This window comes from Ahaetulla prasina, chromosome 18 (assembly GCF_028640845.1).
Source record: "Ahaetulla prasina isolate Xishuangbanna chromosome 18, ASM2864084v1, whole genome shotgun sequence".
In the NCBI taxonomy this organism is placed as follows: Eukaryota; Metazoa; Chordata; class Lepidosauria; order Squamata; family Colubridae; genus Ahaetulla; species Ahaetulla prasina.
In genome coordinates this window covers 2,112,501-2,125,299 of record NC_080556.1, presented here as the reverse complement: position 1 = coordinate 2,125,299, position 12,799 = coordinate 2,112,501, and the positions used below count along the sequence as shown (strand labels likewise).

The following is a 12,799-nucleotide window of genomic DNA, read 5'->3' as shown; positions in this document are numbered from 1 at the left end:
ATGGGAACTGCACAAAAGCCGCCATAACAAGTAGCACAATTAATAAATCAAGGTGTTTTTTTTTCCCGTACAAGTTTTCACAGCCTCGCTTGCAGATGGTGAGGCTTCAGACCAGACCACCTGCAATCCCGATCTTAAAAAAGGGAAGAGAGGGGGGAGAAAAAAAGAAAGCCACAACCCTGTTAAAATCTAAAAATAAAATAGGCAGACGGCAGTCTTTGTTTGCAAACAAACCAAAAATACACCCAGCAGCTTCTCCTACATAGAAGTGGGTTTATTTCTGTCTAAGAATCTCAAAAGATGTTTTGTAAGAAACGGATTTGCCGCCCATCCTATTTCTGCGGGCTGCAAGCAATCTTACCAGCTCGGGAGTACACGCATCGGATTTGCCAAACTACCGACCGCGATCGCTACCGGATCGCGCGATCCGGTCCGATCCGGTAGCATTTCAACCCTGGTGTCGACCGAAATGGAGGTATGCATAAATCGCCGGATGATAAATATTAACAATAATTAGAAATCTGGCGACGGGGCAGAGGAAAATCCTGCCTATGTACGTTGCTAAGTTGGAAATTTGTTCGGTGAGCTTTGCCCCATTTTACGGCGCTCCTTGTCATGTTTGCTAAGTGAATCACTGCAGTAATTAAACCAGTCATATGGTCGTTAAGTGAATCCATTGACTTTGCTTCCTCAGTTATCTCACAGACCTTGGTCCAATTAGGCAAACTGCCAAAGGCCCTTCCTGGCAAACGTCCAGAAGCCACAAAAACAAAGATGTAGACGAAGCAGAAGATGAAGCAGAAGACGCAGCTACCAACGTTGTTTTCCAGCATAGCTCAAACGCCGTTGCTGGTCTTTTAAGCCTTATGGGAAGGGCCAATCATCTCTTGGCCCTACTCCCGAGTTGTCCTCTCTGCTTGAGCTGCTCTTGCCTTCTGGCAGCTCTTCTCATGCGTGCATTAGGAACAGGCTCCTCCTGTTCCTCTGCCTCACTACTATCAGTCTCTGGAGTCCGCACCTCACTCCCCGATGGCCCTGGCCCCACCTCTGCCTCATCACTGTCCGTTGCCAGCTCCTCAGGCTGCTGACGGACCACAACAGATTCCACGCATGCACCTGGCCTTGAAAACGTGGCTAAATAGGACTGCATTACATCGGCGTGGCCACCAGCAGTTGCCGCTACCAGTTCGCCCGAATCGATATGAACCTGCTGAATATCACCTCTACCGGAGACGCTGCCATTCTCGTAAATATGCATCTCTTGCCAAGCCTTTGAACCCCGGGACGCTTCAACGGTCGTAACTGTGAAACAACAGCCCTAAGACACATTTTTCAGGGGGTTGTTTGTAAACTTGGAACGGTCGTTAAATGAACTGTACCTGTACGGTCTATAAGAGGGTTAAATTTGACGTTTGTGACGTATTATGGATTTTACGAGGTCACCTTCAGCAAATTTCTCACTTGTCCAGACTGGAGGAAGAGAATTCAAGGAACTACGAGAACTTGTATTTTAGTTGAAATACATCTTTGGTTGAACATCTGTCTCACAGCAACATTCCTTTATTCAACTCTAGGAAAGTTTTTTTGGTGGGTGGTGGTGAATAGATAAATCTGGAACCACAGAGTCCAAGAAAAAGAGAAGCCCGGAGGCAGATTTGCCTCCTCTCCTCGCCCCCCCAAAAAATATTTCAAAAACACATTAGCAGAAAAAGTACATTTATCTGCCAAAAGTTGGAGAAAGAAAGTCATCCAAGCCATGGGAGACAATGGTGAATTTTTCCCACTGGAATATTTGCCAGCACTTCCATTTCAGCTGGCTGGAGATCCCATTAGTAATTGATTTTTATTTTTTTTTAAAAAAGAAAGGAATAATTAAATTCATCTTCCAAGAGATCGCGATCAGTTACGAAGGAAGCTTCAGTGTGTCGTAATACAGAACATAATACAGAACCTTTTTTAAGACCGTTCTTGGAACGTTGCAGCCAGTTTTGGTCGCCACGATGTTAAAAAAAAAAAAAGAAGTTGTTGAGACTCTGGAAGCAACAATTTAGGATTAGGGCTAAAATATATGAAGAACGAAGGCAGGAATTGGGTGGGGGGTCTAGTTTAATGAAAAGAAGGACCAGGGGTGACACGATAGCAGCCTTCTAGTATTGGAGGGGCTGCCCCAGAGAAGAGGGAGTCAAGCTATTCTCCAAAGCACCTGAAGGCAGGACAAGAAGCAATGGATGGAAACTCACCAAGGAGAGAAGCAACCTAGAATTAAGGGGAAATTTCCTAACAGTGAGAACAACTAACCAGTGGGACTACCTGCCACCAGAAGTTGTGGGTGTTCCGACACTGGAAGTTTTTAAGAAGAGATTGGACTTTAAGATTGGACTTTAAAGATTGGACTTTAAGAAGAGATTTACCAGGAATGGTCTAGGGTTTCCTGCCTGACCAGGGGGTTGGACTAGAAGACCTCCAAGGTCCCTTCCGATTCTTGTCATTCTGTTATTTAATTTGCATTTCATATCGCCAGCATTTAAAAACCCTTTTGGAGTGGGGTTATAGTTTGATATTTTGCTTCGCGCCTCTCCTGACCGTGAGAACAATCAACCAGTGGAACTACTTGCCACCAGAAGTTGTGGGTGCTCCGACACTGGAAGTTTTTAAGAAGAGATTGGGCAACCATTTGTCCGGAATGGTGTAGGGTTTCCTGCCTGAGCAGGGGGTTGGACTAGAAGACCTCCAAAGTCCCTTTCAGCTTCTTCCTTCCCTCCCTCTTCCCTCCCTCCCTCCCTCCCTCCCTCCCTCCCTCCCTCCCTCCCTTCCTTCCTATCCATCCATCCATCCCTTCCTTCCTTCCTATCCCTCCCTCCCTCCCTTCCTTCTCGAACACTGGAAGTTTTTAAGAAGAGATTGGGCAACCATTTGTCCGGAATGGTGTAGGGTTTCCTGCCTGAGCTGGGGGGTTGGACTAGAAGACCTCCAAAGTCCCTTTCAGCTTCTTCCTTCCCTCCCTCTTCCCTCCCTCCCTCCCTCCCTCCCTCCCTCCCTCCCTCCCTCCCTTCCTTCCTATCCATCCATCCATCCCTTCCTTCCTTCCTATCCCTCCCTCCCTCCCTTCCTTCTCGAACACTGGAAGTTTTTAAGAAGAGATTGGGCAACCATTTGTCCGGAATGGTGTAGGGTTTCCTGCCTGAGCTGGGGGGTTGGACTAGAAGACCTCCAAGGTCCCTTCCGACTCTTGTCACTCTAATTCTAACAATTCAGCCTTTTGCAATTAACCGACGGGGGGTGGTGGTGGTATTTTTTTTTCGGTCAGTGCCGAAGGGGTTCAAGAAGAGTCTCCGGTTGTTTCGGGATTGCAGCCGAGGTGCCTGTCGCTATAGGGACAAAGCCCGCTGCGGTCGTAAAAGTCGAGAACTTGCTGGCTTTCGGCTCTTGGATAGTTCCAGCCCGACTTGCAGCGACGCAAGGCGGTATATATTCAGCTGGATGGACAGCTCAATAGGAGCCCCGAGAGGCAACCAAGGTAGTTCAACAGGTCCAGCTGCTACGACCGGCTGCTCTTGGGTGCAGGCACCGGTTTTGCTCTCCCTGACGCCGAATCGGGGCAGGGGAAGAACCGCATCCAGCGATGGGATTCAGCCGGTTCGCACCACTTCGGGGAAAACCGGTTGTTAACTTTCTGAGCAGGTTGGCGAACCGGTTGTTGGAAGAAATCATGAGGGCGGAGAACTGGTTGGTTAAATTATTTGAATCTCACCGCCGACTGCATCCCATCCCGCCGGCTCGCTTCGGAGAGCCGCGACTCTTGTGGCGAAAGATGCGAGGCCAGGTCGGGCGCTTGGTGCGATGACCCGGAATGAGGCGTTCTGATTGGCGGGGCTTATTTATTAAAAAGATCTCTTATCTGAGCCTCTGCCCATTTAAATCCCATTCGCTCCCGGCAACGTGGCGGCCTTCGCAAGCGGAGACGGCAAAAAAATAGCCCCCTGGATGAGCACTTTCGGTGACATACCTATTTCAGATTATTTATTTATTTTTGGGGGGAAAAAACCCCCAAAACCAACAAAAACAAAACAGACCGGAGAAAATGTAGGTCAGACGCGGATTTCAAAACCATCTCCTTAATTGGAAACTTGGAAAGTGTACGTGAGCTGTTACGGTCAATACAGGCAGGCGGTCCTGGACTTTTAATGGTTCATTTAGCGACCGAAGCGATCGTCTCCCAATCAGGAGGCTGTGCGTTCGATCCTAGGTTAGGGGGCAGATATTTCTCTCTCTCTGGGCACGATGAGAATATATGTTGCTGGGGGAGGGGGAAAAAAACCTCCTCATTGGCGACAGGTATGGCATCCGGCCAGTAAAACACTCGGCTTCGTTTAGTTGCCCAGACTCCACTCCGCAAGGGATTTTGGGGTCATTAAAAGAAGAAGAACATGATGCGTGTGTGTGTGTGTGTGTGTTTGTTTGTGTAGTGGTACGGTGGCCTAGAGGTGGCGCTCTCGCCTCACAATCAGGAGGCTGTGAGTTTGATCCTAGGTAGAGGCAGATATTTCTCTCTCTCTGGGCACGGTGAGAAATATATCCGCCGAACAAAACTCCGCACTGGCAACACGAAGGGCATCCGGCCAGTAAACACTCTCCTAGCTCCATTCGGTTGCCCAGACTCCACCCCGATGCAAGGGGTTGTGGGGTCATTAAAAGAAGAGAATGATGATTTAGTGACCGACGTTATAACAGCACCGGAAAAAAAGCGACTTAGGATCGTTTTTCTCACTTAACGACGCATCCCCAGCGTCCTATAATCCACCTTTGGATGCTTAACAACCGACTCACATTTATGACGGTCACAGAGTTCCCCCAATCTCCTTTTGCGACCTTCTGAAGGCAGGGGGGAGGGGGGGAGCCAAATTCACATCACAGCCGGGTTACGATTCACTTAACACGCGTGGCCAGGAACGTCGTAAAACGGAGCAAAGCTCCGTTCAACACCTGTCTCCCTTAACAAACATAAGGGCGCGATTGTGGTCATAAAGTCGAGGACTACCGGCATGAAGCAGAACTTTAAATATATATATATATATTTTTTGTCGCTGAGCGAAACACCCTTTTGTGTTTCAGAGGTTTGCGAAGTTGGGCGGGAATATTTTAGCGCTGAAGAGCAAAGGGGGAGAAATGATGGGATGAGAAATAACCAGATTTTTTGTTGTTGCTGCTGCTGTTTTGCCTGCAGAAACCTTGATGGATTCTACCACGGCGACGGCCGAGCTCGGCTGGACGGTCCACCCGGTTTCAGGGGTGAGTTTGGGGTATGGGTGTGGGTGTGGGGAGGTGGGTTTCAAAGCCAGGAACACTTAAAGGAGGTTGCAGGGCCTTGGCTTGGGGGTCTCTCTGGCTGCAGAGGCTTCCTAACCCAAAGGCTATTGAGGGGGGGGGATGTGAAGGGGGATCCCTTCCTTTGCTGATTCGCTTTCCAGAGAGGCAGGTTCGGTTCTGGGCGAAATTGCGAAATTGCAAAGATGTTCAAACAATCCATTTGAGTGGTAAATCCTTTTGCTCCTTCCTTCCTTCCTTCCTTCCTTCCTTCCTTCCTTCCTTCCTTCTTCTTCCTCCCCTCCCACCCAATCCTTTCCCTCCCTGCCTCTATTCCTTTCTTTCTTTCCCTTCCTTCCTTCTTTCCTTCCTTTCTCTGTCTTGTCCAATCCTTTCCCTCCCTCCCTCTATTCATGCTTTCTTTCTTTCCTTCTTTCTTTCCTTTCTTTCTCTTCCTTGCTTCCTTCTTCTTCCTCCTCTCCCCTCTCCTTCAATCTTTTCCTTCCCTCCCTCCCTACCTCTATTCATTCATCCTTCTTTCCTTCTTTCCTTCTTTCCTTCCTTCCTTCCTTCCTTCCTTCCTTCCTTCCTTCCTTCCTTCCTTCCCTTTTCTCCCTCCGTCTTGTCCAATCCTTTCCCTCCCTCCATCTATTCATTTTTCTTTCTTTCTCTTCTTCCTTTTCTTCCTCCCTCCTCCTCAATCCTCCCCTCCTCTCTCTTCTTCTCTTCCTTCCTCCTCTTCCTCTTCCTCTTCCTCCTCCTTCCTTTCTTTCCTTCCTTTCTTCCCTCTTTCCCTCCCTCCTCCCTAGCTTCCTCCCGCCTTTCTTTCATTCCTTTCATTCCTTTCTTCCCTCACTCCTTCCCTCTTTCCCTCCCTCCCTCCTTCCTTTCTTCCCTCTATCCTTCCCTCCTTCCCTCCCTAGCTTCTTCCCACCTTTCTTTCCTTTTTTCCTTCCCTCACTCCTTCCCTCTTTCCCTCCTTTCCTTCCTTTCTTCCTTCTCTCATTCCCACTTTCCCTCCCTCCCTCCCTTGTTTCCTTCCTCCTTTCTTTCCTTCCTTTCTTGACTCTCTCCTTCCCTCTTTCCCTCCCTCCCTTGCTTCCTTCCTTCTTCCCTCCCCTCTTCCTTCCCCTCCCTCCACACTCAACCTGAGTTCTTAGCACACCTGGCCTGAGCCATCACCCAGCAGCCACCCAGCAGGCAGAGGAGAAAACACACTGCATACAAATCCGTGTAATTTTGTGTGCCTTAAACAACTCTCTCTCTTCCCCCTCCCCACCACAACCACCACAAACCAATTGCAAAGCCCTCTCCCCCCCCAAAAAAACATACAAGGAGAGGTGGGGGGGCACGGGGGGGGGGCTTCGTCGAAAAAGACAGCAATCACCGTTCTTCGCTGCTCGTTTTATATCATTTTTTTTTTTAAATTGCATTACGCCAAAAAAAAAACCACCAAAGAAACACCTCTTGGCAATTTTCTCTCTCGGAATGCCATAAACTCCTGGAATAATTCCGATATGGCTGACAGCGCTAATGAATGCAATTAGTTGATTAATTAACTTCGCAGCAGATTTCAAAAAACAGGGGGCTTCGGGGAGGCAGGGGTCTCCGCCAGAGAAAGAAGGGGGCAAAGAAATCAAGGAGAGGAGGAATCTCTCTCTCTCTCTCTTTTTTTTTTTTTTAATTCCCTCGACTGTTTGGATGTTAACACCGAAAAACACGGGGCGGGTGTGAATTTAGGACTCATCGTGTGTTTCTCTCCGGAAAGACTGTTGGCTGGAAGCTGAGGGACCATTCATTCCTGTTGGATGATTTTTCCAGTTCTTTTCTTTGGTCCCCGTGGTGGCCCAGCGGAAGCAGAGAATTCCCTTCCCAGCCGTTGGATTCCTAGGAATAAAATAGCCCCGGATGCCACCATTTTGAACAGAAGGCGAAGCGAGGCGCGAAGCAAAATATCAAAATATACACACACACACACCCCTCCGAATGGTTTTAAAAGGCTGTCGAGGTGAAAGGCGAATTAAAGAACAGAATAACAGAGACGGGAGGGACCTCGGAGGCCTTCTAGTCCAACCCCCTGCTCAGGCAGGAGACCCTAGCCCATTTCAATCAATCAATCAATCAATCAATCAAATCAATCAGTCAGAATAGAGCTGGAAGGGACCTTGGAGGTCTTCTAGTCCAACCCCCTGCTCAGGCAGGAAGCCCCAGACCATTCCAGACAAATGGTTGCCCAATCTCTTCTTAAAAACTTCCAGTCGTTGGAGCGCCCACAACTTCTGGTGGCCAGTAGTTCCACTGGTTGATTGTTCTCCCTGTCAGGAGAGGCGTGAAGCAAAATATCAAAATATGCAACCCCCTCTCCAATGGTTTTTAAAATGCCGGTGATACGAAATGCGAATTAAATAACAGAGTAACAGAGCTGGAAGGGACCTTGGAGGTCTTCTAGTCTAACCCCCTGCTCAGTCAGGAAACCCTTAGACCATTTCAGACAAATGGTGGTCCAATCTCTTCTTTAAAACCTCCAGTGATGGAGCATTCACAACTTCTGGTGGCAAGCTGTTCCACTGGTTAATTGTCCTCACTCTCCTTAAATTCCAGGTTGCTCCTCTCCTTGATTAATTTCCATCCCTTGTTTCTTGTCCTGCCTTCGGGTGCTTCGGGAAATAAGTTGACTCCCCTTTTCTTTGGAACAGCCCCTCAAATATTGAAATATTGCTATTATATTTTCCCCGGGTCCTTCTTTTCTCTAGATTAGCCATACCCATATCCTCGTCTTAATGACAGTTTGCTTAGTGACCATTTGCAGTGACAACAGCATCGAAAAAACAGGACGCAGGATCGTTTTTTCCACACAAGGTCCTGCATTTGCAAAAAAGACGGCAATTTGCAAACTGAAGCAGGGTTTTCGAAGCCCCAGATTTATCTCTCGTGTCAGGGAAGGGGTGCATGGGCTTTGTAGTCTTGCCGGAGACCCCCAGGGATGTGTTTGTCTCTCTCTCTCTCTCTCTCTCCTCTGCAGTGGGAGGAAGTGAGCGGCTACGACGAAAACATGAACACCATCCGGACGTACCAAGTTTGCAACGTTTTCGAATCCAGCCAGAACAACTGGCTACGGACCAAATACATCCGAAGGCGGGGAGCCCATCGGATTCACGTCGAGATGAAGTTCTCCGTCCGCGATTGTAGCAGCATTCCTAACGTGCCGGGATCTTGCAAGGAGACCTTCAACCTTTACTATTACGAATCGGAATTCGACGCCGCCACGAAGAGCTTTCCCAGCTGGATGGAGAATCCGTGGGTCAAGGTGGATACCATCGCGGCCGACGAGAGCTTCTCCCAGGTCGACCTGGGCGGGCGGGTAATGAAGATCAACACCGAAGTCCGGAGTTTCGGGCCCGTCTCCAAAAACGGATTTTATTTGGCCTTCCAAGATTATGGGGGTTGCATGTCTTTGATTGCCGTCCGCGTCTTTTACCGCAAGTGCCTACGCATCATCCAAAACGGCGCCATCTTCCAAGAGACGCTGTCCGGCGCGGAGAGTACTTCTCTGGTGGCCGCCAGAGGTACGTGCATCCCCAACGCCGAAGAGGTGGACGTGCCGATCAAATTGTACTGCAACGGGGACGGCGAGTGGCTGGTGCCCATCGGACGCTGCATGTGCAAATCCGGTTACGAGTCGGTAGAGAACGGCACCGTCTGTAGGGGTGAGTGAGGCTGGCGGTGGAGGGTCGGCGACTTGGGGAAGGGTCGGGACGAGTGGAGCAAGAGGAAGGGAGGACGGATTTTGCAAAGCAACGACGTAGTGGCCTGTGCGAATTGCCTTGGGAGAGAAGAGGAAGAGCTGCGGAACAGACCACGGTCGGATAAGAGGCAGCTGAGCCCTGAGAAGCAAAAGGGATGGGAAGCATCTCAAAAGGGACCCCCTCCCTAGTTTTTTGGGCTGTAAAGGGGAAGGGGGAGAGAGAGAGAGGGACTTTCGGACTTGCAAGATTCCGGTGCTTAATGGTATATGAGCAGAGGTGGTATCGGCTGGTTCGGACCGGTTCGCCTGAACCGGTAATGGAATTTGTGGCTGTCCCAGCTCTATGCCATCCTGTTTAGGCACGTTTTTGAGGCCGGGCACACGCACGGAAGATGTACATGTGAGCAAAGAGCATGCAATGAAGGCTGGGCACATGTGCGGAAGTGAGCATGCGCGGCGAACCGGTAGTAACATAATACGAAACTCACCGGTGTCTATGAGTAAGACCTCAGGAGACAGGAGGAAGAGACGCAGACTAGACAGCAGTCAGAGAAGAGTCAGCTGCTCCTTCAAATAGAAAAGGAGTGCGGGAAGCATTTCAGAAGGGACCCTCCCTAGTTTCTTGTGTTTTTTTTTAAAAAAAGCTGAGACTCTAAATTAGTTAGAAAGTGATTAATGAGCTGGCGTTGTGTCTCAAAGAAAAGGGAATTCCGTCTGGAAGTGTAATGGGATGTGGGAATGGTCTTGGGAGACAGGAAGAAGAGACGCAGATGAGGCAAGGGACAGATAAGAGGCAGCTGAGTCCTGAGAAGCAAAAGGGACGTGGGAAGCATTTCGGAAGGGACCCTCCCTAGTTTTTTGGGCTGTAAAGGGGAAGGGGGAGAGAGAGAGAGGGACTTTCGGACTTGCAAGATTCCGGTGCTTAATGGTATATGAGCAGAGGTGGTATCGGCTGGTTCAGACCGGTTCGCCTGAACCGGTAATGGAATTTGTGGCTGTCCCAGCTCTATGCCATCCTGTTTAGGCACGTTTTTGAGGCCGGGCACACGCACGGAAGATGTACATGTGAGCAAAGAGCATGCAATGAAGGCTGGGCACATGTGCGGAAGTGAGCATGCGCGGCGAACTGGTAGTAACATAATACAAACTCACCGGTGTCTATGAGTAAGACCTCAGGAGACAGGAGGAAGAGACGCAGACTAGACAGCAGTCAGATAAGAGCCAGCTGCTCCTTCAAATAGAAAAGGGTGCGGGAAGCATTTCAGAAGGGACCCTCCCTAGTTTCTTGTTGTTGTTTTTTAAAAAAAGCTGAGACTCTAAATTAGTTAGAAAGTGATTAATGAGCTGGCGTTGTGTCTCAAAGAAAAGGGAATTCCGTCTGGAAGTGTAATGGGATGTGGGAATGGTCTTGGGAGACAGGAAGAAGAGACGCAGATGAGGCAAGGGACAGATAAGAGGCAGCTGAGCCCTGAGAAGCAAAAGGGACGTGGGAAGCATTTCCGAAGGGACCCTCCCTAGTTTCTTAGCCTGCAAAGGGGGGCTTTCAGAATTGCAAGATCCTGGTGCTTAATGGTCTATGGAAATGAGGATCGTAGCATCCTGGGGTCATGTGGTCCCCTTTTGTGACCTTCTGACAATGAGGAAGCCGGATTCACTGAATGACTGTTGGGTGGATGGATGGATGGAGAGAGAGAGAGAAAGATAGATGGATGATAGATGGCTGAATAGATAAAGATAGATAGATAGATAGATAGATAGATAGATAGATAGATGATAGATAGATAATAGAGAGGTAGAGAGGTAGATGGATAGATGGATGATAGATGGCTGAATAGATAAAGATGATAGATGGATGGGTAGATAGATAGATAGATAGATAGATAGATAGATAGATAGATAGATAGATAGATAGATAGATAGATAGATGGTAGAGAGGTAGATGGATAGATGATGATAGATGGCTGAATAGATAAAGATGATAGATGGATGGGTAGATAGATAGATAGATAGATAGATAGATAGATAGATAGATAGATGATAGATAGATAATAGAGAGGTAGAGAGGTAGACGGATAGATGGATGATAGATGGCTGAATAGATAAAGATGATAGATGGATGGGTAGATAGATAGATAGATAGATAGATGGTAGAGAGGTAGATGGATAGATGATGATAGATGGCTGAATAGATAAAGATGATAGATGGATGGGTAGATAGATAGATAGATAGATAGATGATAGAGAGGTAGATGGGTAGATGAGTAGATGGATAGATGGATAAAGAGGTAGATGGATAGATGATGATAGATGGCTGAATAGATAAAGATGATAGATAGATGGATAGATAGATAGATGATAGATAGATAGATGATAAAGAGGTAGATGGGTAGATGAGTAGATGGATAGATGGATAAAGAGGTAGATGGATAGATGATGATAGATGGCTGAATAGATAAAGATGATGGATGCATAGATAGATAGATAGATGATATATAGATAGATGATAGAGAGGTAGATGGGTAGATGAGTAGATGGATGGATGGTAGATATGACAGATTTATTTATTTATTTATTTATTTATTATTTAAATTTATATACCGCCCTATCTCCCGAAGGACTCAGGGCGGTTTACAGGCATTTAAAAATAGATAAATACAGTCTAAAAACAATTAAAAAACTTATTCTAAAAGCCTAAATTAAAAATATGAAAATAAAACCCAATTTAAAACCCGTAAATTAAAATCTAACTCAGTCCTGCGCAATTAAATAAGTATGTTTTAAGCTCGCGGCGGAAGGTCCGAAGGTCCGGAAGCTGACGAAGTCCTGATGATAGATGATAGAGAGGTAGAGAGGTAGAGAGGTAGATGGATGGATGGATGATAGATGGCTGAACAGAAAGATGATAGATAGATGGATAGATAGATAGATAGATAGATAGATAGATAGATAGATAGATAGATAGATAGATAAAGAGCGAGAGAGCGAGACTTGGCCAAAATCACTTGAGTGTGTAGATGGAGCTAAACCAGCATTTTCCCAATCTGTTTGCAAAACTCTGGCCACTACACCACATTGCCCTTCGCTTCTCTGAATCAGAAGTAAGAAGAGGCAGCGTGGTGCAGCGGTCAGAGTTCGGCCCCGACTTTGGGAAGGAGGCTTAACCAAGGCGGAATTTGTACGCAACCCTCCTTACACATCCCAGGGGAGGGAGAGGCGGTGGACACAGTTCCCTGTGTGTATGTGTGTGTGCGCGCACGCACACATGTGATTGTGCAGGGTGCCCCCCCTCCCTCATCCCTCTGCCAATCTCGCCCCCCCCCCAGGTGTCTGAAGGCGCTGGCGCAGGCGCCTTGGAGTCCCAGCCGAGGGAAATCCAGCGCCTTTAATTAAAGACAATTACTGCTTTCAAACGCCTCTCTTTGACTCAGACGCCTTGTTTGCAAACAGACAGCTGTGGGGGCTTTTGTGTCCTTGGCGCAACGCCCCCCCCTCCCTCCCTCGCCCTCCCTGCCAAGCGGCTTCTGTTCCTGGCACCCTCCTTCCAGCAGCCGGCATGGGTGCAAATCTTGCAACCCAGAAGGCGTGGGGTAGCGGGATGGGCAGAGGCGGTGGGGTGTGTCTGTGTGTGCCAGATTTTTCCCCTCGGTTGGCACGCGGGGTGGGAGGGGGTCGCCACACCCCCTTTCCGCAGGACCACCAAGGGAAACCAGGTTTGCCAGCTCTGGCAGCTGAGAGAAGGAGGAAAACCAA

General features: G+C 48.3%; 1 protein-coding gene across 5 annotated transcripts in view; it reads left to right on the top strand.

Annotated features, from left to right (window-relative positions):
• The first annotated feature begins 5,205 nt into the window (after window positions 1–5,205).
• The window catches only part of EPHB2 (EPH receptor B2), a 42,642-nt gene continuing 35,048 nt past the window's right edge, over window positions 5,206–12,799 (top strand). For 2 of the 5 annotated variants that reach the window (XM_058161342.1, XM_058161341.1), the window contains exons 1-2: window positions 5,206–5,289; window positions 8,327–9,011. In XM_058161342.1, the coding sequence (XP_058017325.1) occupies window positions 5,233–5,289; window positions 8,327–9,011 (742 nt within the window). In that variant the 5' untranslated portion in view covers window positions 5,206–5,232. The remainder of the gene's footprint in view (window positions 5,290–8,326; window positions 9,012–12,799) is intronic. The other 3 variants (XM_058161338.1, XM_058161339.1, XM_058161340.1) reach the window with 2 other exon arrangements.